This window comes from Corapipo altera, unplaced genomic scaffold, assembly GCF_003945725.1.
Source record: "Corapipo altera isolate COAL_440 unplaced genomic scaffold, ASM394572v1 0, whole genome shotgun sequence".
Lineage (NCBI taxonomy): Eukaryota > Metazoa > Chordata > Aves > Passeriformes > Pipridae > Corapipo > Corapipo altera.
The window spans coordinates 76318954-76346192 of NW_020884872.1; the positions used below are offsets into that span (position 1 = coordinate 76318954).

The 27239-nt window shown below is 37.9% G+C and overlaps 1 protein-coding gene across 10 annotated transcripts in view; it reads right to left on the reverse strand.

Moving 5' to 3' along the window:
• Positions 1–27239, reverse strand: part of GRIA4 (glutamate ionotropic receptor AMPA type subunit 4) — a 221057-nt gene that overhangs the window by 136838 nt on the left and 56980 nt on the right. For all 10 annotated transcript variants that reach the window (XR_003526319.1, XM_027634632.1, XM_027634723.1 and 7 more), the window contains exon 3: positions 9633–9872. Coding sequence is in view for 9 of the 10 variants with exons in the window: in XM_027634632.1 (XP_027490433.1) it covers positions 9633–9872 (240 nt within the window). In the remaining variant the exon portion in view is untranslated. The remainder of the gene's footprint in view (positions 1–9632; positions 9873–27239) is intronic.

The window sequence follows — 27239 nt, forward strand, 5'->3', positions numbered from 1 at the left end:
AGAAGGTTCTGTCAGTTACAATACCACTGATGTAGATATATGTAAGGAAGGACAGAGTCTACCCTTAAGATTAATATGAAAGCTAAATATCAGTGAATCACAACACAAATTTCTGCATAATAACTTGTTCTCTGGAAGTAACTTGTTTAATTCACGGAAAAGACGAATACAAGTCCAACTAGTATGCGTATAAACCACCTCCTCTTATTTGGGACCAAATAATAATAAAATCAATTTTTAAAGCATACAGTTCCTAACACACAGTATTCAGACCTTTCATTATGGCTCATCTGTATGCGGCAAGTAACTAAAATACTCATTACATACTCAATATGTACTCACATACTCAGGTACAGCACATACACAGAAATGTGCTCAGAGTTGCTTTTTGTATCTCGTAAAGCAACTGAACTTAACTTTGCTACGGAGACAATCTAGAGGAAAAATAACAACACAGTAGCTTTTTTTTTCAGAAAAAATGGTATAAAGTTACTTCCTTTCTTAACAGCAGTATAACATCCTTGTATGGAAAACCTCTTAAATAAATGGGAAGAGATATTCAGAATTACAGACTACACTGCCCTGCTCTCAAGTAAATACAGCTAAAAAACAGCTAAAAATATGTTTACATTTAAAGGAATGTGTTACATATGCAGGTAACAACAAATTAGCTATTTGTTGTCAGGTTCTGTAAATGCAATTCTCTGATATTATTAGAACAAGCCATTGGAAGTAGTAATGTTATTTACATTAGAATGTTGGATTATAAAAGTATATAGAAGTTAAAAGCATACTCTTGAGTTACACATGTGCAAAACCGAGATAAATGCTACTAAGAAAAGAATTTAGCTCTAAGGATTCTACAACACTGTCACAAACAAATCATTTAAAGGGCAAAGCTGATTCACTGTCATGGCAACTTAAAAAGCAATATTTAAAATATCATGAGTGTCTTGTCTTCTCCATGGCATCCACTAACTCAGAGTAAGGAAAGCAAATTCTTCAGATCAGGAATATAATGAGCAGCAGCTTATTTAAGGTTTTCTGATTTATATATTTCTATGACATTCACATATTAGGCTGCACTCCATATTCTGAGTGTTTAGCTAGATGACCAAACACACAGAAAAGTTCTGATGCAGCTTAGTTTGATCCACATCTTACATGGAATATCAAAGTCAGGCGACTCATCTGTATACTTGATGATCAGCTTTTGATTTCAAAATCCATGTTTTCTGTTAATTTCAACCTTGATCTAACGTTCAATCATTTCAACCAAGACGAAGAGCACTTCTACTTAACAAAGCAATCCAAAACCTCTTGGAAGATTTTTCACATATAGTGAATTAAATGACATCCCTTCTGGTTTACCATTACTGCTTCTCTTTGGTAGTAAGAAAAGGGGAAGGTGGAAAGTCACGGTATCATTACTGATGCTGATGTTAGGATTCAACCGTATTTTAGTTTCACATGTGCATTTACTACCTATATTTTCAAGCTGCTACCACCTGCTGAGAAGATGAGGACAGCTGGCATGTTGCTGGTATAATTATTAAAGATCTAACACTGGCAAAACAAAATCTGCTTCAAACCAATTACTGATGAATAACACATATTACTCTATTTCATTAAAAACATGGAATTTACTGTTACGGAGTACAGACAACAGCAGATCATATGTCAGAATTAGTACAGTTTTCTAAACTCACTGATATTTGATAAAGCATTTTTTTCTCTATGTTTTGTGTATCAGTTCAGATTGGCCTGTGCAAAATTACACTATGACTTTGGTAAATAACAAACACAGTGGTAAGGGGATCCTAATATGTATGACGTGATTCACTGCCCATGTAGAGTGTTTGTTGAAGACAAACAGCTTTTTATCAAATCTAGAGAGTATTTTTTCCTGTTTACCTACAATATAAGTGCCATCCTACTCCTGGGATGCAACTCCAAACCAGTTTGACTACTGGACTTAATGGATCCACTCTGAAATAGGTTAACAGCTGATATAGTGAAACAACATGATTTTGACCTCAAGAATTGTAAAGACACAAAATATGGAAAAGTTCAAACTTATGGACCAGATGTTACAGAAGTCTAATAAACACTATGAGACCAGGTATTGGATGCTGTTTGTTTTCTGGAATACAAAATATCAATATTTCTGCAATGTCATGATAGCACTGATCTTTATTTCATAAAGGTTTGGGACATAACTGCATGATGCAGGTAAGAACCTTTCATTTTTAGTGGACACAGTCATGAACTTATGTTTCTCTTTTATTGTCTGACATTTTGCCAAAGGTCAGTAGGATAAAAAATCCTTATTGTGGGAATCCTTCCAAATTCTTCCTGGTGATCGTAATGAAAAGGAGACCAAGACCAACTGGATGACTGCGACTGAACAAAGCCAGATTCCCAACATAATCTTTACAATCCAGCACATAGCTTGTTTCTCAGGATTACCTGAAACGCTCTGTGACATTCTAGTAGTTTAAGGCAAGAGCAGTGCAAGTTTTGGCTCAACATTGCTATGCAGAAAATAATAACTAAAGAGCACTTGGTGTCAAAATAATTTTTTTTCAGTATTATGTTGTACATTAACCTGTAATTTGCTTTTTTATTAGAAACACTTTGTCCCTGTAAATTATTTCACAAATAAGAGGCTTGAACCAGTATTTTTATGCACATAAATGTGGAGGTTATATATTTATATTACTACTGGCTTTAGTAAGATTAGTTCTTTCAACTGAGGTATTGAAATAACTGTACAACTTGCAATTTTATTACCACTTTTTTCATTATTGAGACATTGACAAATTGGCTCAGAAATGTAGTAAAAATGTCAAATAAAGCTTGATGTAGGGCCAATTCTTTCATTGCCTAAATGCTCAGCTAATGGTAACTTAACTTACTGAGTACCACATTACAATTATAGTCCTTCAACCTGATTTTGCAGTGTTTATACCTAGATCATTTAGAATGTTTTTGATCTGGGTTTTGAATAACAGAACCTACTAAATGTTTTACAAAGGCTATATAATTGAATAGCAATAATATATTATTGAAAGTCGCTCAATAGTAGAAAATTATTTTTTCAGTTTCCCAACTACTGTAAAGAAGCCATTCCCAATTTCCCAGAGAAATCATGAAAATTACATGAATATAAATCCTGAGGGGATGGACATAAGAGATCATCTGGGGTGGATGCAGCAAAGCAGATTGTCACTGCAGATATTTACTAACCTTTCTTTAAAACCTCTAGTGGTAACAATCTTACTTTAGTGGTAAGAATATCATCAGCTTATTCAAACCTTATTGAAACATTTTTTCCTAGTAACACTTTAAATATAAATCTATTTCTTGCCTTGATCTCAGTGGGTACAAAGGGTTGATCTTTGTTCCTTAATTGTCCCACAATTAAAAAAAAAAGAAATCTCAATTTGTAAAGCTTTTTCTTACAGGTCATGTTTGAGGTTTTCTTTTTAAATATTCTTCCTCTCCTCTGGACCCTTGAAACATATCCATATGTAGTGGTTAGTGACTACAGGGCCATCCCAGCAACGGATAGCTGATCCTTGTGCCGTGCTTATACCAAAGGCCATTGATATAACTGAGAACAGTACTTGGTGCTTTCTAAGGGCTAGGGAAAAGTGGTGGGACACACTGCTGTCATCAAGTTGTCCTCTATGTGTCTTGTCCACTTGATCACATTCCATTTATTCAGCTTACTGAAAATTTTTGATGTTTTCTTTCGCAGTGGAAATCTCAACATGTGACAAAGCAGCATAGCCAGCAATATGAAGAGAGAGTTTTCTTTTCAGCTTTCATTTCTCACATGAACATTCTTTTTCTAAATTTCAAAGTAAAAGCTACTTTATTGGAAACAATATAGCTTTCTGTACCTACATTATTCTTATGGATCACCAACTCCTGAAACATTTCCCACCATACTAGTGCTGAGACAGTTACTCTGCACTTTGTATTTGTACCTTTGATTCTTCCCTACTTTGTTTATCCTTTCTACCACCTTCATCACATTTCACCTTCTTGATCTATCTATTTGACAGGATCACTTTGAACCCTTAACCAGTCTTATATCATACTTTGGCCAGGCTGGGTACCCACCAAAGCCATTCTCTGTGCTGTCATGCAAATTCAAAGACAAATCCCTTGCACCTCACCTGAGACCAGCTCTCACTTTTGAAATGTCTAATTAGTAAAAAATTTGGGGTTATGGTTTCTGCTTTTCAAATTGCCATGCTATAGTTGAACCTCTATTTTCTTTTTTTTTTCTTTCTGTGAGAACGTCAGTCCTGAGGCAATATCACTGGAGTTACTAATCATGGATACACCAAACCTAATGCTTACTGCTGGGCCAGCTACTCTGCCAAATGAGAAAATGAGATTAGTCTGATAAACTGATTATAAATAAACGACTCCATAATATCCCTCAATATAAGAGGAAGAGTTTTAAATTTCTTGCACCATTTTTTGCCTTCTCCAGACATTTCCTGTTCTCACCTTGCACTGATCTATCCTCCACAAGTCCTTAGAGACAAAAGCCTAGAGATTGTTACACTGTGTACTGTAGGATTAATTCTAACAGGCCACCAGGACTTGCCAGGTTTAGATTGTCATAGAACAGAACAGTTTCAACTTTAAAGGAGTTGCTATAAAAACACTATCCAGAAATATGGGAAAATTAAATTTACCTTTTGCACAGTAGGTGAATTTTTCTCACCTGCAACCAGGACTGAGTTGGCTTTATGAACATGTAATTACAACAAGCAACAGAAAAAAAAAGAAGCATTAACAAGGCACATAGGCAGGGTCACATGTGATCCCTAATTTCTAGAGAATATAACTATTTTACAGTCCTTGCCTCTAGTGAACCAACTGTTAGGCCAGCTGGTAGCTCTATCCTTTGTGCTACTGCTTTTTATCACAGTCAGGGGCTGAAAACCCTTGCTGGGAAACACAGTTGAGTTCAAATGGATGCTGAAATCTTGTGAAAACAAGATTTTGTTGTTTTGCTGGCCTGCTGGCTGCCATCCTATCTCCCATGTGTCCCATGCTGCTCTACAGCCCCTCTACCACTTCACTCTGGGACCCCTTAGCTCTGGGTAATCTCTGCAGTTTTACTAGCAACTTCAGCCATTCCAGGTCTCACTAAAGTTGCACACAGTGTGGAAAACTAACACTGACCTCTTGTAGGCTTGATTTTTGCACCTTTCAATTCTATATTTCGTATTGGCAATGGTAGGGTAATGTTTGGAGTTGATGACCTTAAGGGTTTTTTTCAACCTAAATGATTCTATGATTTTATTCTTTAACAGCTTCTCACACCTCACACCTCTGCAGCCTTCTTCTGTGGTTTCAGGGTCCAAATTTTTCTTTCTGGTGCCAGAAAATGTTGTTGTCAACTATCAAAATCATACAGTAGGCACACTTGTGCCAGGTCAAAAATCCCATGGATTTGTAGATACACAGCTTCCTTTAATTGTATGCCTCTTTTTAAACTAAATACCTCTCAAACACAATAAAGCAACATATATAAACTGAATGTTCTTCTGGTGTACTCATTTGTTTCTTTCACTTAATTCCCTTTAGAGGTCACATCAAATATTAACTGAACACTTCTCCTACCCTGGACTTCCCTTTCCTCTGGGTATCTCAAGGAGGCATAGTTTTCATTTCAGCCCTTTCCTACTATGCTTTCCATAATTCGGTGTTCTACAGTGTGCTTTTTCCCTGTTCTGTCTGTGTTCCTGGCACTTTGCTGTTAATATTAATTGTATTAAGTACCGGGTCATAATTAAACCTTTTTATGGAAGGAGGGCAAGAGAAAGAGAAATGTATTGAAAGAAAAGGACCCTTCAGGCTTTAGCTTCCAGTGTCACTCTCTCCTTGCTCACTTTCCCCTGTTAAATAATGAGCTGAATTTTCCTTCATCGTTCTCTTAGGTCTAATGCCTTTTGAAAAACCTGCTCTCCTTTTCTGTAATGTCCCCTGCTAGATCCAATTAATTTTGTATTTTTGCCATTCTTCCTAGTATCTGCATCCTGTCACAGGACAGTGATTTTCCAGACTGTGAGTTTGGCAGAACATCAGAAAGGAAGGTTTAACATAATAGGTGAAGTCACCACCTCATCAGAGTTTGTGAGGTCCAAGACTACTACATGGTGTAAATTCAAGTGCAGTAAGTAGGAACAATGTGGAGAGATGCGACAAAAGTGCATTCCTGACCTGAAATGAAATGTTAACATAGATGCTCCCAGTGGCAAAGAGTTGAATGGAATGATACAGCAGAGAAACCTAACTCAGTAATAGTACTTAATTCTTCAACCCCTAAGAGCAAGCAGTAATTGTCGTATGCAACCAAACCAAGAAACAATGAGGATGGAAAAGCTCCAGGAGAGCAGGTCTGAAAACAACATGCATTTGCCCACCACTGCTGATGAAGGCTTGCCTAAGTTAATTTCATCATACAGCCTTCTGCCAAGGATTTCTGCTTTTTACAGTACTGATGGCTGCTAAATACTGCCTTCTTCACAGACACCTGTGTTGGGCTGGAATCTATGTGTATTGCTTACCTTCCCCCGTAAGAGCTTATTCATAGCTTCCCAGTCAAGCTGCAAAGATAACTTGTAGGCCCAGTAACAAAACCAAAAGCCTGAGGGGATTCACCTTCCTTCAATTTGCTTTGAGGGGGCTGCTCAGAGAGACAGGGAGACTGTCATCTGGCATCTAAAAGAAGGATCTCTGGCAAAAATCTGGACAAGGTTAATTTCAGGCCTCAGTTACAAAGACCCTATGACTCAATATTAATGATTTTTTTTTCTTTTTCCAGTTACTCTGAGAGTAAGAGATGATGCTTACTTTTTTTTCTCATATCTCAAGTTCACATTTAAATTTTCTCATGTAAAAGTAGTGAAAATTGATTCAGCAGTTATGTGTCTTTATATTAATCTTAATATGAAAAGATGCATTGAATCTTATTTTCTCCTGCATTAAACTGCATCACAAGACCTATTCAGAATTTGAGAGACCATCCAATGTAGCACCCTGTGCGATGATGGATAGAGGTAAACCTAGAGGAAATTCAGAATTTTAAGGTAAAAAGCAGCTGCAGCTCCCTGATGGACTGAGGTTGACATGCTCCCCAGTACGACGATAAACATCTGCTCACAGAAACAGAACGGAGTGTGGAACAAAGTGGAGGCTATGTGACCCCCCTCCATTCGAATCCCAACAGAATGGGAGAACATTGTGGTACTGAGACCATACAGTATCTATCTGATAAGGGAGAATCAAGATGTTCTGCTGCTGAAAGCAACAGTCATGTTGAACCCCCTCCTCAGGTATCAAACCACGACCACCACCTCCCCCATTAAATACACCAATCAGAAATAAAAGGTATTTATGACTAGAGACACTCAAACTCCACCCAAACATAAAGAAAATAGTATAAAAGTAAGTTAGGGATAGGGGGAAAGTGTGAGAAGATCTCCACCAAAACTGTGGGATCAGTCGATGGGCTGAGCCCGTCTTTTCCCCCCGCCAGAAGGACATCTTGGGTGAGAAATATACTCTATGCATGTTAAATGCTGTTTTTTGGAGTAGAGCTTTTGCTTGTGCTCATCCCACAGCATATTAGTTAGATTGCTTCATATCAGAGCTTGTGTTTCCTTAATGTATGTATCAGTATATTGCTTTAAAACATATTTTTGCAGTAGACACTATCACCAACCTTCGAACCTTATTAATCTGTTACAATTTGTATTAATAAGAAGTGTTACTCTGTAAACTGTTCCTTGTAGTTGCCAGCAGTGAAAAACACCAGTTGCAGGACGCCCTGAGGGGTCTTGGCTCTGTTGAGTTCCCCCTAACAAGGAAGGTTGAGGTACCCTCTGATCTCGTGAATCTGCTGGCAAAGGGTCTCATTACGAGATGCTGACAGACTGTTGGGTACCAGGGTCTCGACTCTACCAAGGATACTGACAGACAAAAATCTAAACTCCCACTTTTCACATGACATCTCCTGCATCCAAGCTGGCAAATGTCATCTCTTAATCAAAGACATGCTGATGAGTTCAGAGTTGCTGAGTTCAGTGCCATAAGAATCATTTATTAACCATGCTGCTATAGACTGCATTTTGAAACTGTCCTCGGTGTGATATTGCATGCTTAAAAATGATGTCTCAATCTAATCAGGCATGTGAATTTGGATGAGAAAGGTTGTGCACTCCTTCTCTTAACAATTTCCTGAACTTGTAGGACCACATCTGTAATTATGTGCTTGTTTTCTTTCTACCTATAACTATATCTTGAATAGAAATACTTTTAAATTCCACTACATTTTTCTCTTTCCAGTTGTCTAATCCCAGAACTTCCTTTATGGGTCCAGCAAGAATTAAAAAAATATTTAGTTTAAAAACAACAAACAAACAATTATGGAACAACATAAACTCTTTCCTTCCATATTAATTTTGTTTTAAATTCAGGTATTTAGGCAGTATATCAAGCTAAAAACTCGCTAAAATTTAGTGCTTGTAGATATGAGAAAATTGACTTCTATAGCTGTACTCAAATAATTAAACAGATTTAGTTAGGTTAACGTAATTCCCTCTTTCTACTGTAGAGTAATTATACTGGAAAAAAGCCACTTTAATTCCAGAATATACTGTCCACATGGGAAACTATATTGAAACAGCTGTAGTAAAATAATTATTTGACTACAGCTATGCCGCTTGCTTCCCCCCTGAAAGCAAGTCATCAACATAAAAATCTTGCCTCTTTCACAGAAGCTCAGCTATGTTGGCTCAATCCTATTCCATAAACAAAGGCAGAAGGCTTCGCCAGCGGAACAAACACACAACTTGGAGAACAGATTTTACCTCTCAATTCCTCACTGAGTGGTGAGGTGTAGTAACGCACTTGTAGTTTTTTACCATTTAACTAGTTCTGAGATGCTATGGGATGTGGATAGAGACTGTACCCTTTTCTGTAATGAACTATGTATTTTATAAAAGTGTAGTCCAGCACAGAGAGAACTCCAGATGAAAGGAGCAGAAGATAGGCTACTGCAGCACTCTCACCCTCTGCTGGCCTGTGGATATCTCATGCCTGGCAGGTATTGCCTCTCGCCCCCACTACTTGTCACAGCATGAGGGTAGACCCTTTCTGTGCCTTGACCTTACAAAGTTTGGAAGTCCCACAGGCTCACTCGCATCTCAGCTTACACCAGTGCAGATGCAGAGAAGTGGTTGTTCCTCTCTATTTCTTTGTACTGCTGTCACTTACAAAGTGAGTTGAAGAGTGAACAAAGCTGTAAAATTCTGCTTATTGAACTGTCTTTGTTTCACTAACATTAGTTAAGATGTTTTAGTATTCTAGACTTAAAGCACAGGCTTTGACTGGTCGATTACATACTATGTACATGCAATATCTAATTTTTGCAGAGAAAGGAATTCTAGCTTCAGCCACACAGCTACACAGTCAGAGGTATTTCACCTCAAAGGCCCCTTAAAATTTGACTCCCCGAGCTCTCAATGGGACATAAAAATTCACAGCTCTTGCAAAAGTCATTTGAACAATAAAGATAAGAAAGCTGGGTCACAACTTACCTCGGTCTGTGTCATACAGGAAAACAAAGCGGTTCCATTCATAATGATCCAGCAAGCTCAGGAGGGCTCCCCGCAGGGATGGCCGCAGCTGCAGCACAAACTGACTCTCACCCTCTGTGGGGAAACTTGGCGTGATGAGGGAGATGTGCAAGGCGCTGCAGAATGAGGTCAAGGTATGTACTGATCTCTTATCATATAGTCCAAAAATGGCAAAAACTCCTCTAGAATACTGGGAGCAAACTGAAAGAAATGAAAAACCAAACAAACAAGAGTTTAAGTCGTGACAGAACACGTTAACCTGTACTTACACATTCCAACATCCCCAAATTTTTAATTTGAAGATTTCCAGTTCTGCCTGTATAGCTAAATTCAATTTTCACATGTGTTTTGTTCTGGAAACCAATAAATGAATAGCTAAGTAACATTCTGTGTGTGACCTTTGGGTCCCATTCACAGAATGTTACAGTATCTAGAATTTTTGTTCTAAAATATAAAATAAAAAATAAATAAGATGCATTTTTGCATTCAACATATGCTGTTTTAACCATAGCTCTGCATATTATCAGACATTAAGCATTTCCATTGGCTTAAGCCGAAAAGTGTTCACATTCTAAAATATGAAAATCATAAAAAAAAAAGTTACTGACCTTGTAAGAGAAATTTGGACATTTTAAATTGAAAAAATGTCTAACCTTTGCTCCCTTTTAAACAAGAAGCCCTTGTGGTACATTAAAACTTCTAGAGACATTGAGTAAAAACCTAGTTCATTAATAATCTCTTTGACTTTAAGAGGACAGTTGAAGTAAAATATAGTAAGTTAGTGTGAGCAGAATTTCGCCCCAAACCTTTTATTTCTGCTCTGTGTTAATCTCAAAACCAGAAAACAATTGACCTGAATATATATTCTGAGTTTTGATTTGCTCTTGGAGTCATTTAAGACACGGAGAAAGACTTTTATTGATCTCATCAGACCGGATAAGAACTTTACTGATCTATGCACATAAAAGCAGGCATAAAATCCTGCCTTTCTAATTCATAAAGGGTCTAATGAAAAACATCCCATTTTTTTTGAAGCACAAAAGAAGTTATTAAAATCCACATGATCATTAATAGTGTTACCTATTCCAGAATCACAGAAAATGGAGAAAGGAACAATCCATCTCGGGATCATTGTATCCATTTTCTCCTAAGTATGTATTTCCTATGCTCTCCTGTTCCAGATCCTCTCTTCTCCCAATGCATTCTTTCACACACCCTAACCATGGGAAAACTTAAGACACATCCTTTTAACTAGATGATGGCCTCCTCTCTTCTAGCCTGGAGGTCACAGCCATCCTGTGATTGCAGCACAGTGAGGGTACAGTGCACACACCATTAGCAAATTCAAATCAGTTCAGCTTTAATTCTTTCATTTTACATTTAGTGCATAAAGAGCTAAAAATACAATTGGTGCATTTTTCTCCTAAGATTTGGGTGATTTACCCAGTTCTGATGCCAGAACTGGAGCAAGTGGCTTGATGGCAGTTTTGGATTTTATATGCTGCTCCACTGTTATGGGCCCCATCCTAAGAATTTTCATAGCCAGATTACATATAAATAAAGCTTTTTCAAAAGCTTTCCTTTCCCTAAGCTCACCTTTAATATATGGATACACACCTCTTACAAACCCTCTCAGTATTTTCTTTGCTGGATCATACAACACACATTCCCTTAGACCCAACAAACAACTGGCTTGCCATTCTACTAATCATCTCAGGAAGCATTGTTCTGTCTTTCCCAGCTTCATCTTATCTTGCTTGAATAGAGATGACTGACATGTTGAGAGTTTCAGTTGAAGGTTTTTTGCTTCTTTTTACATTACTGCCCCATCTCTACCATATTTCTGCTGACTTATCCTACTAGGACGTAGCGCTTTTCTAAATCTGCACGTCAGTGATGGTTGATGATCATACTGGATCAAAATCTGCTCCTTTTTCCTTCTGGGTCATTGGCAAATGATGAATTTCTGCTTATAGCATAACATTTTTATTAGTCACTATTATTCGTTTTCCATTATGTCACATTTATTACTGTACTCCTCAAAATTATTTACTTCCACAGTTACATTCTTAGCCTGCTTATATCTATGTATTTTTCTGCTTCTTCAGCAAATTCCATAATGGTACTCTGACTTTTTATCTCTGTGTCTACCGTAAAATTAGCCAACCAATATCTTCCTGCTGTAGGTGTGCTTCTCCAGCCTTGTACATCCTCTTCTACCACCATCTTCTAATTAGTTTCATTCCCGCCTTTTAACTGCCCTGTTTGTCTCTATTTTCATAAATCACTTCTCTTAAGAGCATGTCTATTTTATTTCATTCTCTTGGCAACTGGAAGATATGGATTAATCCTATACCTTCTATCTTAATAATTTCTTGTTGCATTTTATGACATTTTCTGTCTATAACCATATTTTAAAGCTTTCTTTCCATAAAACCTGTTCTATAACTTCACTGATCATACGTATCACAACTCATTTAACAGTTCTACTAAGAAGTATCATTATATATCGTTATTTTATCTGTCCTTCAGCAAACCAATTCTTGAAGAAGCAGAGAAGAAAGAGGTCATTTCCCTATTCTCATTAGTCATCACACCTCTTTTAAGGTCAACATTCTCCTTGAGTGAAAATCAATGTGAAGTATCTATTAGTTTTAAGTCTCCAACTAGATTTTCCTGTTTTTCTGTCCCATCATAAATACAGAACAGCTTCAATTATTTTCCTATTTCCTGTATTTTTTATTTAAATATGTAAATGACCTTCTGCTGTCATTTAAAAGTCCTCTAGAAGTTTCATTTTTCAGTGAAAGTCCTAACTTAGGCTCTCATTTCTGCAGCAAATGTCCTTTATACCTTTGCTTTTTTTCAACACAATCTTTCTTATTAATAATCCTTTTTAAATACTTATTTCTTATATCTTCCTTGTATAATCATTCATTCAGTTCTGGAGTCACATCCTCCATGCTAGTTTCGTCTGCAAAGGACTTTCTCAATGTTTTAAAAGTGTTTCTGTGAGGATATGGCAGGCCTCCTCTATTTTCAAACACAGCGCAGTTAACTTTGCCAACTGAAATAACCGAACACAAGCGGTAGTTATTTAATGTGTTTTCTGTTCAGAGAAATTCCTTGCTAAGTCTCTATATTGTCTTACTTCTTTGAAGCTTTACAGGGGCACAGGGTACTTTTGTAACACATGGTCCATATAGTAAAATTCTACATAATGAAAAATTCAAGAAATTAATGTCAAGCTGTAAAATTGTACACGTAGTGGAGTTAAAGCTCAAATTCATTCTCAGGATGAAGAAAAAAGTAAAACTTGAAATTTCATTAAATAACGTTATATGACCTTAAAGTACTTTTAACTAAAAGTATCAGAATAATAATTCTTCATGTTCGAAGCAAACTATCCTTAACACAGTCTAGATCCAAACTGATAAAACATTATCTGAATACCATTAAAGTCCTGAAATAGGTAACCCAAGAAAACTTGTGCTATTATACTTGAGATCAAGATTCGGAAGTAACTGAATATTTTCTTTCTTTGTTCCTTGATAAGAAAAAAAATGCTAAGATGAAGGTTATGAGAATTTTTTCCTACTCAGTCCAAAACCCACAGAGAGGAAAAATGCCTGTGACACTACAGAGATGAGGTTTAAACATATGCAGAGATCCTGCAACACTCCTGAATCAATTTTACAGTAATCAGCAGCGACCAAAAAAATCAGCAAAACCATGAGGATTTGCATTCTGACTCACTACGGTTCTCAGAAAATGCCTCCAGGCAAACATGACTACCTGGATTTCCTAATTCTTTATCCATTTCTCTTACACTTCTAAAGGCATTTTACTTATTATAAATGCACTAAATTATGTTTGGTAAAACAGTCACATACTAGCATTCTAAGAAAATTTTGCTCAAGAGTTTTTCCCTCACAAATATAAAGCAATGACAAATACAATTTCGTGAGCATACTTTGAAATATATTAAGAATTTAAACCAGACATCTCTTCATAGCTGACAACTTACTGCCCGTACCACACATGATTTTCTCTTGCAAACTTTGCAATGCCATTGGTTTCACCAAAGGTAAGATGAATGTGGAGGTCAGACTCATAGAATCATAGAATGGTTTGGGTTGTGAGGGAGCTTATAGATCAACTAGCTCCAACACTCCCGGCCACAGGCACAGACACCTTCCACTAGACCAGGTTACTCAGAGCCCTGTTCAGTCTGGTCTTGAACATCTCCAGGGATGTCCAGAACCTCTCTGGGAAAACTGTTCCAGTGACTCACCACCCTCACAATAAAGAAGTTCTTCCTAGTATCTAATCTAAATCTACTCTAAGTTTAAAGTCATTACCCCTTGTCCTGTCACTACATGTCCTTGTAAATAGTCTCTTCATCTTTCTTTCTTGTAGGCTCCCTTCAGGTACCTGAAGGTTTCTCTAAGGTCTCCCCAGAGCCTTCTTTTCTCCAGGTTGAACCCCAGCTCTTGCAGCCTGTCTTCATAGGAGTGGTGCACCAGCCCTTGGATAACTAAGTGGCCTCCTCTGGACTTTCTCCATGTCCTTCTTGTTTTGGAGGCCCCAGAGCTGGATGCAGTACTCTGGGTGGGGTCTCATGAAAGCAAACTAGAGGGGCAGAATCACCTCTCTGATCCTGCTGGTCACAATTCTTTTGATGTAGCCCAGGGCATGGCTGGCTTTCTGTGCAGTGAGTGCACATTGCCGAAACATGCTGAGCTTCTTGTCCACCGACACCTCTAAGGCTTTCTTCCAAGGGCTAGTCTTGACCCATTCTCCGCCCAGTCTGTTCCACTTGGAACAGACTCCAGAGAAGATATTGCAATGCACCTTAAATAGCCAAGAAAATGTTATTTCAGTAGTTGTAATATGAATTAAATATGTTCTGTTCTAGCAGACTGAACTACGTGATAGTACGATCACTTTAAATGAACAGGCGACTCACAGGAAAAGACATCATAATGTTAAAATCGCAAAAATTGTATACTGCAGGGTTTACTGAGACACAGTCAAGCCACATGTGGTCTCCTTTCTCTATGACAGAAGTACTTCCTAAAGCCCCTATTATTGTTCTAAAGATAAGTCCCTCACTTTAAACAGAAATCTATCTTGAAAAACAAAAAATTCCAACTTCTTCTTATTCCAAAGTTATACCCATATAGTTTTAATCCTCTAAACAATATATTTACAAAGTGAAGTCTGATAAATAGAGTACAGCTGGTCTGCCAACAATGTTAGTTCTGCTCAGCAGCAAATAGGTACCAGATACGGGTACCATACAGGCAGGAATCTGGAAGACTTGCAGTCTAACATGGTAAATCCTACTTCAGAGTCATGACTCACAAATCCTTTGTCTTCAAGGACACAGGTTCTGGAATGAGCATCTTAAAATGCTTTTCCCTATGTTTTCAGCTCCTACATGGGAAGCCCTGGTACAGTTGGCTGTTACAGATATATTTACAGACCCACTGATCTGCCATAAACATACAAACTGTGGAAGCACCAAAACTAAAAGACTCAGAGAAGTTTGCATTCTGAAGTTTTTCAGATATGAAGACAGTCTCTTGCCTTCCTCCTATGCTTTGAAGATCCAAATGGGGAGTGGGGAGTGTGATCTGTCAATAACAGCTTGCCTCTGACTCTTCTAACTGCTCTCTCTGCTCCCCTAAACCAGAGCTGGATCCCCCCAAGGGGTACAGTCCTTCGCTAACTTCTCAGAATGGGCCTTTGCCATGGGCTGCAGATTTTCAAGAACTGCTACACTGTAGGTGCTCCCCATGAGCTACAATCTTTAGGGAAAAGACTGCTTCAGCATGGGTCCCCCACAGGCCACCATTCCTGTCAGAAAACCTGCTCCACCATGGGCTCCTCTCTCCAGAGGGCCACAGCTCTTGTCAGGAGCCTGCTCCAGCCTGGGCTCTCCACAGGCTGCAGTTTCCTTCAGGGTACATCCACCTGCTCCAGTGTGAGATCCTTCATGGGCTGCAGGTCTCTGCTCCCCTGTTGACTTTCATGGACTGCAGACAGACAGCCTGCCTCACCATGGTCTTAACCACAGGCTGTAGGGGAATCTCTGCTCCGGTTCATGGTTCACCTCCTCTTCCTTTTTCTCTAAACTTGGTGTCTGCAGGTCTATTTCTCTCACATTTTCTCACTCCTCTCTCTCACTGTTCTTATGCAGTGTTTTTTTATCCTTTACTAAATGTGTTATCACGGAGGCACCACAGCGTCACTGATAAGCTCAGTTTTGACCAGTGGTGGGTCCATTTTGAAGCTGGCTGAAAACTGGCTCTGTCCAACATGGGGGTGTCTTCTGGTGTCTTCTCACAAGGGCTGCCCCTGTAGCCCTTTCTCCCAACCAAAATCTGTCCACAGAAAGCCAATAAACCTGGTAAACTCCGGGCAGCAGCAAACTTTAAAAATGCATTTAGGGAGTCACACTTCTTTGTCACCACAATAGTATATGAAGGTTTTAATTTGAGGTGTTTCTGCAATGCTGTCAGTGGTCCATGTCCTCATGGACAGTCATCTACTCTCTATTTTGTTCAACTGCTGTGCACCTGTGTATGCTAGTACTGATATAAAAAATACTTTGTGAATTTTCTCAACCTAAAGAACTCCTTCCACGAGGAACAGCCTAGACATGCAGAAATGCAAGCTTTACATGTGAGATGAGGCACAGAAGGGAGAATCATTTAATGCAAATACGAACCCACCTCCCAAGGTCAAATGATTTATCAATTTAGATCTGTGAAAGCTCTGACACCTGAGACGAGATTAGGCAGTATTTCTAAAACAGCTTTGAGATTAGAGTTTCCTGTTAAAATAGTAAAAGATGTTTCAGTTCATTTTGCACAGATCCTCCCAACCCTCTCTTCCTCCTCTGAGATCTCCAATTCACCTCCTCCTGATCCCTCCACTGACCCCCACCTCCTGGAAGAGGACACAAGGCTAGTCAGGGTTCTAAAATTAAAAGACAAGTGATCTAAATTCATCTCTCTGTAGTTTTAAACTATCTTGCACTTAAATCCAGTACAGATTTGATACACAAATGCTCTTCCTCGGTTGTGTTTGAGACTACTGAGTTAATATTAAATTATGTTGTTGCATTAAGAAAAATTCCCAGCATTGAGATCAACCTAATGAGATACCTTCATGAATTAAATCAGTGATATGGGATGACAGATAGGATCATAAAAGAGAAAACAGTGTTATGCAAAGTGGGTAGATGAAAACATTATAGATGTATTAGGACCAGTTTACTACTACTTTAAGAATAGTCCAGAATAGAATAAGATACTTTTAAATACTGTTATTCAAAATACGGCAAAAGGGACACAAGGAGTTTCTTACAAATTATATGGTTAATAAATCCCCTATTCATGTTCTGTTTATGGACCCTGCACCGTCTAAATCATCATGTACCTTTGCCTTTTGATCACAAACTTCTTCAAGCAAAATAATTATCTTGTGTTTAAAAGGCATACATCACACGTCAAGTACCAACATACCTAAAGCATTATAACAAGAAATAATATCACATCATTACTTTAACTAAAATCAATTTATTGCTTTACAAGTTAATATATCATTAATGATTGAGGTGAACAAAAAGAGACTGAATTAACATCTTTCCAGTTTTAAAAAAAATAGAAAAAAAAAAAAAGGAATAACAAACATTACCCTCTCAAGCATTTATTCCTCTCAAACGTTTACCCTCCTATGATAAGATATTGCATAATGAAAAGTCTGGTATGTTGGATACTAAACCTCTGAAACTAAATTCATGCTCTGGAGCAAGTCATTTTGCATTCCCATGTCTCTGTTCTCAACATCTCAACTGTCTGTTCTGTTGAGGACTATACACATTTGACAGGAAGGTCGGTCTCCTATTAGGTATTTTTAAAAAGTTTAGCACCCCAATGTGTATGAATGTTATATCTAGTGCACCTTTATCTTGCAATTCCATAGTAAATTCAACAGCAGATCCATCAAACTTGGGCACAGATAATTCATTAATGTTTTTTACTCACAGCAATGGGTTACTTCTAGTACTCTCTTCTAAGTGACTGTCATGGTTTGAGATAGCCCCAAAATCCAATTCCCTAGCTCCATTCCCCCTCCCACATCTCAACCCAATGTGAGATGGGTTTTTCCAGACAAAACGCAACCAGACTCAGAATGGGGGAAAGGGAATATATTACAATGACTGTACAAATAAATACTATAACACATTATACACACGATCACAACTATCTCTACCATGACATATGTATTTACAATGGATCAGATCTCCTCTCCCCTCCAAATAAAAGTCCAGGAGGGAAAGAAGGACAGATCCCTTCCAGTCCCAAAGCAGGAATCTCTTCTAAGGTAGCAGGTCTCCTCATCTCATGCATGCAGCAGTAACTGGATTGTTGTAGCTGGATCTCTGTTCAATACACACAAGGGGGTCTCCAAGCCCCTCGGCTCTCCTTCGGTCCAAGCGAAGGCCTCACCTGTGGGCTGCGAGTAGGGACAAGACTCGCGTCACCACAGTTATATCACGAAATGCAGGGGCATCTTCGTGAAAGTCCCTTCCTCAGGGGATTCAAATTTCCCTTTGCAGAGCTCCGTGCTCTGTCTCAAGGCAGCGGGGGGGCGAAGCCCTCCTCCACATTCCTCTCGTCCCGGTCCAGCTTCCCAGGATGCTCTGAGCTTCTCAGTTCCTCTCTCTCTCTCTCTCTCATCTGGTGCTGCATGTCCAAAACTGCTCTCCAAAACAGGAGTCCATGTCCCTCTTTTCCAAGAGGGGTCTAAGGAGTTTGGGGGGTCTGGTATCAGTTCTTACCCCCAGAACTCTGTAACTCTGCTGCGGGTTCTCTTTTCCTCGGCTCTCCTTCCAGGAGTCTTCTCTGGTGCTGCATGTTGTTCCTGCTGCTCCTCCGGTTCAGGTCTTATCAGATGGCTTTTAGCCATAACCTCTGGACGCTGCCGCCGCTTCTGCTCTGTCTCTGCTCACTCACGATGGAAAACATCTCCCAGCTCACAGCTACAGACACATAGTCCAGCTTAACACTGTTCCAAGTCTCTGTAGTCCCCAACTGGGGCTGGGGGGGGGGGCCCAGAGGCCCTGAGGGGCTCAGAGCCCCTTCCTCGTGGCTCTACAACATGGCCACCTCTCCTAACTACCCAAACTACAACTCTTCTCTTCCGGTAAGCCTGTGGTATGTTTACATTTTCTGCAGGAGCGCCCATTGGACAGGACTTCAAAACTTCCAGGGCTTTCCACCCCTTGGGGGTTACCACTTTTCTTAGCCTCTGGGGGGAAAACAAGGTTCAAACCACTACAGTGACTTGCCAGCTTATTTAGCAATACTCTCCTAAGAACAATGAAAACCTTGGCTTAATGTGCTAGATCAAATGGTAATTTGGGAAATGCAGTTCTGTTTGTTCAGCTGCAGACGTGAGAACATACTGCAAAACAAGATACAAACTTATTATATTTTTAAAGTAATTGTTACATTTCCCAAAACCATTGTTGAGAATTTGCTCTAAAAGACTATTTCTGCTCAAAGTCAATTCCTGAAAAAATGGCAGAAAGTGATAGTGCATTTCTTGCCCACTGAATGGAAAATGGAATTGAATTAGCTTAACTAACATGCACGGTATTTTCTTCTTTTAAAATAAATTTGAACATTGTAATATAGTATTTTGTGTGCAATATCTTTTATCAGATTACTAAGCTACAGAACACTAACTTTAGAAGGTTACCATGAGAGATGTCCAAAATAACAGAAAACCATTGAGACCAGGGCAAGACTGCCCTGTAGATCCAACTGCTGAACTCTTCTCTATGTTTCAGATGGAGTAAGATTTTCTCTCCACAAATTAATACATTGATTAAAGCTTCCTCAAAGTCAATTCCAAAAGAATTTGTGAAACAAGCATGTGTCTCTTTGCACGTGTATAGGCACACAGGGAGAGTGGCGGGGACTGTCCCAGCTGGTTCTTAACACCCAAAATCAGGGATTTAATTTCTGAGGGCTTTTTTTCTGTCTCTAAACCAGAAAAAAGTACATTCAGAAGGCAGATCATCCCTGCTTAAAATGGGTGATAAATTAAGTGTACTGATTCATGCACTAGAAGTACCTATCTCTTTTCGGATGCAAAAGGAGACTACATAACTATGAAAAGTTTGGCACCCACATTTAGATAGATACATTTAAAATTGTTTAAAAAAAATCACTGTAGGAAAAAGTCTTTTTCTCCCCTTTCAATCCCTAGATTCCATGTGTTTTGGAGTTGCCATTCTCTGAGGTCCTTCTCATATGACCAGCACAGATCCCTTACAGGAAAGAGCTGCAGGTATTTCTCAGATACAGACCATGCACCTCTATTTTCCTAAAAAGTGATGACAACTCTCATTTCTTGATGAAGAACGCAAAGTAGCTTGGCCTTTCATAAATTTCTAGGAGTGAAACTGCTTTAATCTTTAAGTACTTTCTATCTGAAAACTTCAGCACCACTAAAGTATTTTACTTTCATTAATATATAATTCCACATAATTTAAATCCAATGGAACATTTTTGCAGAACGAGATAAAAACTTCCACTGGGTTTATTTACAAAATTTCTCTTTCCGCTGTGCCTTGGCTAATCTCTTTGATAGAACGCTCCTCATGAATTTCACATTTGCTGAATGTTAACAAATCTTTTCTCATTTTTAAAAACACTTTACAGCTCTGTCTGTAATAAATTATCCACTCTTTGTGCCTTTGTCCTCTAGTCCTGTACACTCCATATATCTGATATTTATAGGTTTCTGGCAATGCACATACACGTGCATATCCCCAACTCTGCCAAAACTTTCTTTTTGAAAGCTGTCCCACAGAGAATCCACACGCAGCATTTACCTTTCATAGTCACATGAATGAGAATCCACATTAGTACAAAGTTCTTTTCTGGCTGTTTTTAAAAGCTGATAAAAATATCAGTAACATGTGAGACTGCCAGGCTTTTCAAAACCATAGCAGTTTTAAAAAAAGTTAAACATGAAGCTTTTGGTAGGAAGTTACTATGACACCGGCAGGTTTTCTCAAGGACAAAATGTCTACAGTTACCTTTTAATTTTTTTTTCCTCCTTCAGGACAAAAGCTTAGAGAGGCATAACAGATTGCATGGAAATTAGACTGGACTTCAGTAAAAAAACTGGCTTATGGAATCGATGGTAAAACTTCCAGGTGCTTAATTGAGGTGAACGCTTCAACTCAGATGCCTGTGGTGGTTAGAGATCTTCTTGCAAAATCATATAATCTCTTCAGTTTGCCAGCTGAGGAAAAACTCATCTTCATTAAATGAATATCTAGAGAAATCATGTTTTATAACTTATCTAGATTGTCTGTACAATTAAACATTTTTTGCTGTTCACAGATTAATTCATTTCCTTACGAGATGTACTATTTCTTTCAATTCATATTTGAACTTCATCCAAACATTTCTTCATAGAGAAAACAAATTACTTTGCAGTTTGTTTCCCTCCCCAAATGTAATTTTTTATAAAACCTGCCCCCATATCCCATTGTAATGAAACAGAACAAAAGTATGATTTTTTTTAAGAAGTAATCCTTTGATGGCCCACTTCTCTACAACATTAGCTTTGTTTTTTCCTTTTATCTTGAAAAGGGAGGAAATAGGCATATTTAAACAGATGTTTTTCTTTCCAGAAGAAAAAGAACTGAAAAAAAAATCAGTTTAATCAATTTTAAATGGGAGGGTATCTTACGAAGCTTGTAGTTGATTACATAAAAATAACTTTTTATACATAGCTATGTAATCACAGATTTTTTTTTTTACACATAAGAAGAACTATTTGTAGTTTACAGAAAAAAATAGTGATAATTTTTTCTTCCTTTTGGAGAAATACATATTAATTTTGCAGTACTCCCACCAGTAAAACTGTCATTGACAGGAATTAACTGAATTACATTTGAGATGTGAGAGGTGAAGCCATACAACATGGCTTCTGACCTAAACTGTTTTGATGAATGCATTACCATCATTTACACCTCAAATACTGTTTTCAATTCTGGGCCCCTCACTACAAGACAAACATTAAGGCACCGGAAGGAGTCCAGATAAGGGTGACAGAGCTGGTGAAGAGTCTGGAACACAAGTCCCACAAGAAGCAGCTGAGGGAGCTGGGGTTCTTTAGGCTGGAGAAAAGGAGGCTCAGGGGTGACCTTATCACTCTCTACAAGGTCTTTTCCAACATTAATTGTTCTATGATTCTGTAACTCACACTTTGCTTCTTTATGTCAAACATTGTGTTCTAATTTCACTGAACTGAAACAAAACATGAACTCTGCTGTAATTTGAGGAAGCATAAATAAAGCATTTTTTAAAGCATTGCGGAAGTTTGGTACTACTCTTCCATATGACTTTAAAAGGAGACTAACCATTTAACCACTCTCTCTGACTTATGAAATACCTTTCCAGATCGCTGGAACATCTAGAAAAAGGAAGAAATAGAAGGTAGGTAATCATGAAAGATGTGACTAACTTGGTCTAGTGTGAAGATGAATGTGCTTAGCTGTCTGTGATTCAAACGTGAACAAAGATGGGGGTTTTGAACAAAGATGTCTGGTTTGTAGTTTTATATTTAGAATTAAAGCCTGTTCTTAAGAGGGGTTGCCCGCTGAAGTGCAATGATCTTTGTCCAGTCCAGGCTTTTGACTGTGTCAGCTCAAGTGAGGCTGGGATTCTACTTTCTTCCTTCAGTAGCAGATTTCACACCATCAAGAGTCCCCTCACTAGCAATTTAAATCATTGCTTACTTTGATTCATGCTATTGCACAAGGATATAATCTTAAATGATTCCTCCTACTTCGCTGTTTACCATTTAGAATGAATGAAGCCATGGCCTCTTGGCCTCAATAAGATTAAAAGACATTCATCATATAATGTTGATTAAATAACATTAAATAAAACACTGCTTTCTTGGCCACCCTTAGATCTAAGTATCTTTTAAAGAGCCAGAAAACATGGTTTCTAATTTCTGAAAACAATATTCATGTTAAGAGGATATATGTGATGAAAATGTTACCTATTTTTCCCAATTTCCCATGGTTTAATACAAACTATTATCTTATTTACATAAAGTCTAACTTGGAAAAAAAAAGCCTTTTTGGTAATTTTTTTTTGCTCCTAACTGAACTTTACATAAGAAGAGTTTCTGAATACTTTTGATAAAATCTGTTGTTTATCCTTCCTTCTTTCCTTCCTTCCTTCCTTCCTTCCTTCCTTCCTTCCTTCCTTCCTTCCTTCTGATGGTAGGAAGCATAAGTTGAAAATAGAGTTACTGTTGGATAAATGGAACATGGTATCACACCACGAGATTATATACAACTTGATCAGAGAGAAAAAACCTCTTCACAAGATCTAGAAATAAAATTCTGCTGCTGCCTTCTGCAGCCCATGACTGCATATTGGCAGAACAACAGTTGCTGACAAAGTGCACAAGGTTCTGCTGAAGCTACTCCCCAGTCAAGGTGTACCTTCTGAGCTGACACTTCAGAGATCACGATATATGAAGTGCCAATCATTCTATTAGTCTTGCCACATTTCAGGACCTTGGTTTTATTTAGAGTGGATAAGAGACTTCCATGCTTCCATGAGTTTTATTCTGTGATAGTGCAAGAGTGTTCTGAAGACTAAATAAATTTAAAAAATAATGTGAAATTTACTATGCCATGTACATACAAAATGTACTTCATGATTATTTGGGTTGTTTCTTCTTACACATGATGATTGGCAATGATGGTTTCCCCAGAACACTTAGGTGCTTCTGACAGCCTAGAATTACACAATAAATTGTACCATCTTACTGTTTTTACTGCTTTTCCTAGCCTTGATCTAATGAACTGGCTAATGGTATCTGGAAGGATAGACAAGTGAAAGCCAAGGAGTTGGTAAGTTTTCACTCTAATTCACATTTAATTTCCAACAGACATGTCGCTTAGCTATCCTGAGTTTTTCAATCTGAAAACCAAAGATTCTAACACTTAAGTTAGAATATAACTTCCTATAGTTGGAGTAATGAATAAAATATTTTTTCAAAGAATCACTGAGTGTAAATACCCTTATTATCCATCACTGGCCTGGGTCAGCGAGGATTCTCTGAGATTTCTTTCATCATTCTCTACTTCATATTTCATCCCTCCCTCAAAAATCCTAGGCACTATTACTCTTAACTTCACAAAACCGAAACCATTTAAAGAGATTTTTCTCTCCTGCTCTTCCCAGAAATGTGAGTCTTAGCCTGTTTGGGTGACTATAGATATCTGGGAATCTTAGTTACTTAAGATGTCTCATGCTGACCTCTCAAACAGATTGTGTTTTTCATACTTGTACTTGTTCCTTTGTGTTGCCTTATTGTTTTGACCACCTCACTGCACAGAAGTTTTTCCAGCATCTTGTAGCTTGCCCATTTTTCCCAGATGATGAAGTGATCATAGCTAAGGGATTTTTTCAGATGTAGATTCTGTTTACTACAGACATGTAATACTAAAATGACATTAGGGAATTACTGTCTGTGGAGTACCAGAAGTCCAAAATTTAAGAAATCCTAAGCTAGCCTCCTACCCTCCGCCCGTTTTTCCCATGTGCCTTGCAGTTTCTACTCTACTCGTTTTATGAGAGCTTCTTCTTAGCCTGCCACGACTGTGCCAGTGGGAATCAATAACAGTACAGTTGGGTGGTTTAAAAATCATATATTTGGCATGGATGAGTGGAAACACGTTCCATTGTCTTCCCGTTTTTTGCCACCAAGCTGTTTTTTCTTTCTCTGAAAAACTAGTCTTTCAACTTCTTTTATGTACAAAAGGCATTTCTAAATAGCCATAGGTCTCACATAATAATTAAAATAACAAGGAAAAGGAATTACCCTTCTAGAAATAAAATATAAATGAACCTTTTGACCAAGGTTATTTACAGTGAAAGCCATTCACCCTCTGAAGGGAAGACCAGCCTCATCAGATCTGAGTTCAAGACACATCCTGGCCATGCCCTGTGTTTAATGACTTCAAGCTCTAACTTCTTGATCTAAAGGCCAGGTTTCAGTGAAAGCAGCTGAAACTGGCACACAGTGTCAAATGCTGTATTTAAATGGAGTATGCTTCCTAAATATCTCTTTTCAGCTAACATAAGACTTAAGAAAAGAAGCTTAATACATGCCTCGACTCATTTGTCTATACCTCGTAAGAATATGTATGCATGTTTTTTATTCCTGTGGATCACAAATTCTTCTATTCTAATGCAAACTGTACAGCTGTTTGTTTTAAACACATAAATCTCTACTATAAAAAGACAGATGTTGGCTTAGATGTCCTTAAAAGAAATATGCAGATAAGCTAAATAAAGTACATCACTTTGTAACTGCATCTAACATATTTGTTTTACATACTTCTCTGTGTTTAGTTTAACAAGGAGAGTTTATTTCATTTCAATTCTGGGACAAGAGATACTTATGGAAATGAATGTGCTATTGTCTGAGCGCCTAACAGTTGATAAGAAGAGAATGTTTATATAGTCTCATAAAGCATAGTTACCACACACAAAACAATGTTTCACATGAAATAATTATGTCGTACATTTTGTTATGAATGAACACCTCTTTTGTAACTTTGTATTTATAAAACATTTAACAAAATGGTGTCTTTATCCAGAACTGAAGCTCTTAAGGGCTTCCAGACAAAAGCAGACTGTAGAACACAGGTAAAGGTTTTCAGTGCTTGGCATGACCTATCTTCCCTTGACTCAAGTAGCCATTCTTAAACACAACACAATCTTTAAATAGGCAGAATTTGTTTAGCATACCTCATATTCTCCTCTAAGAGCAAAATTGCCAACTTGCATTAAAATCAACTGATGTCACAAAATTGAATTATTATATTCTTGACTACAGTAATGACAAAACCTTTCTTCCAACCACTGCTGTCTTTCATGCTATTCCCCAAGACATAAAAATATGGTAGCACAACTCACTGACTTAAAATCATAAACCCAAAGAAATCAAACTGCTTCTCAAAAGCTAGCTGCCCATTGCTCCCCTTTGGCATGCTGTGATACAGATATTTGGGTTCCTATCCTGTGCTTGGCATGACAATCAAAAATGCTGTTTCCACCTGTCTTCCTATCACATTGCCAGGTTGTGAGCTTATAAATGAGAACAGTTATCTGTAACGCATAACAAAAAGACGGCAAAACGTATTCAGACCATTTAAGTGAGAGGGTATTGCTGGTCAAAGCCTAAAACAGCTGTCAATATTCAAGTTTTATGCATCACTTCACATCTTTCTATGTGCAATGGGTTTTCTTCATTTCACAAGAAATATACCTTCTGAAGGCAGAAATCATGACTTCTGTAGTTGGAAACTGCTCAACAAAAAGACAGAAGTGACAGAAATATGTTTTTCAGTTATCTTCATTTCTTCCTGAGTTTTCAGCTAATCCTACTTTCTCTCTGCCATGTTTTCAGGCACCGTCTTAAGTACTTCCACAATTTCACTATTTTAAAATAGGAGCACAAGCCCTCTCATTTTGTTCTCTCATATCTTTGGCAGGAATGGGGCTTCATCCATAAGGTATTTTGAAATGGACTATCTATAATTGGGATTTCTACAAAGCTGAGAAATGTACTGGTGATAGTTTTAGAAAAGACAGATAAGAAAGGCACTGAGATTGTTTGGCTGGCACCCTGTTATCTCTGTGAATGGACCAAAGGCAGGTGAACTGTGGGGTCTGGGGGAAAAGGAGGCAGATTATCAAACAGGCTTTCCCATTACAAAATATTTTTCTTTATCACAGTTATCACAAGACATTTAAAATAGCTGTCAGGTTATGTAAACTTCTTTTGCTGTTCCAAGACCAGTCTTTCCAAGTGAAACCTATGTTTTTTCATTTTATTTTTGGACTTTAGGCTTACCAAAGGTAAGGGTCCTTCACTTCACTGAACTGTCTGATCAACAAAGTGAGCAACATCCTCCCTGTTCTTTTGTATATCAATCTTAGCCTGCAAAACAGACCACTGAAATTTAATAAAACATTTAACAGCTTGATATAAATAATGCAAGAACACATCTTTGTGGATGTACTGAAATTAATTTGCTGTAAAGACTGCTTTAAGAATAACAAAATATTGTATATATTACCTTAGGCATTATGTAAGGCTAGTAGCTTCTATGTCAGCATTTGCAGGAGTAAGCAAAATTAGTTCAGCACAGTTCACAGCTGTGATCACTGGAATAAAGCTCAGGGTCTAGCTAAAAAGGAAATTGTATTTTACTACTGGTCCACTGGGCCCGATGCTAATAATTTTTAAATGTCCTGTTAGTGACCTCAAGCTACTTTTTATTTCAAATCCTATTAACATTTGTGTATCTTTAAACTATTTTATTGTCTTAATTAGTATATATCCATTCATAATTCCTTGTCAGTCTGTTGCAATATACAAAAAAGAAAAATGAGAAAAAATCATTAACAGTGCCAAAGAGTTGTTGGATGAAAT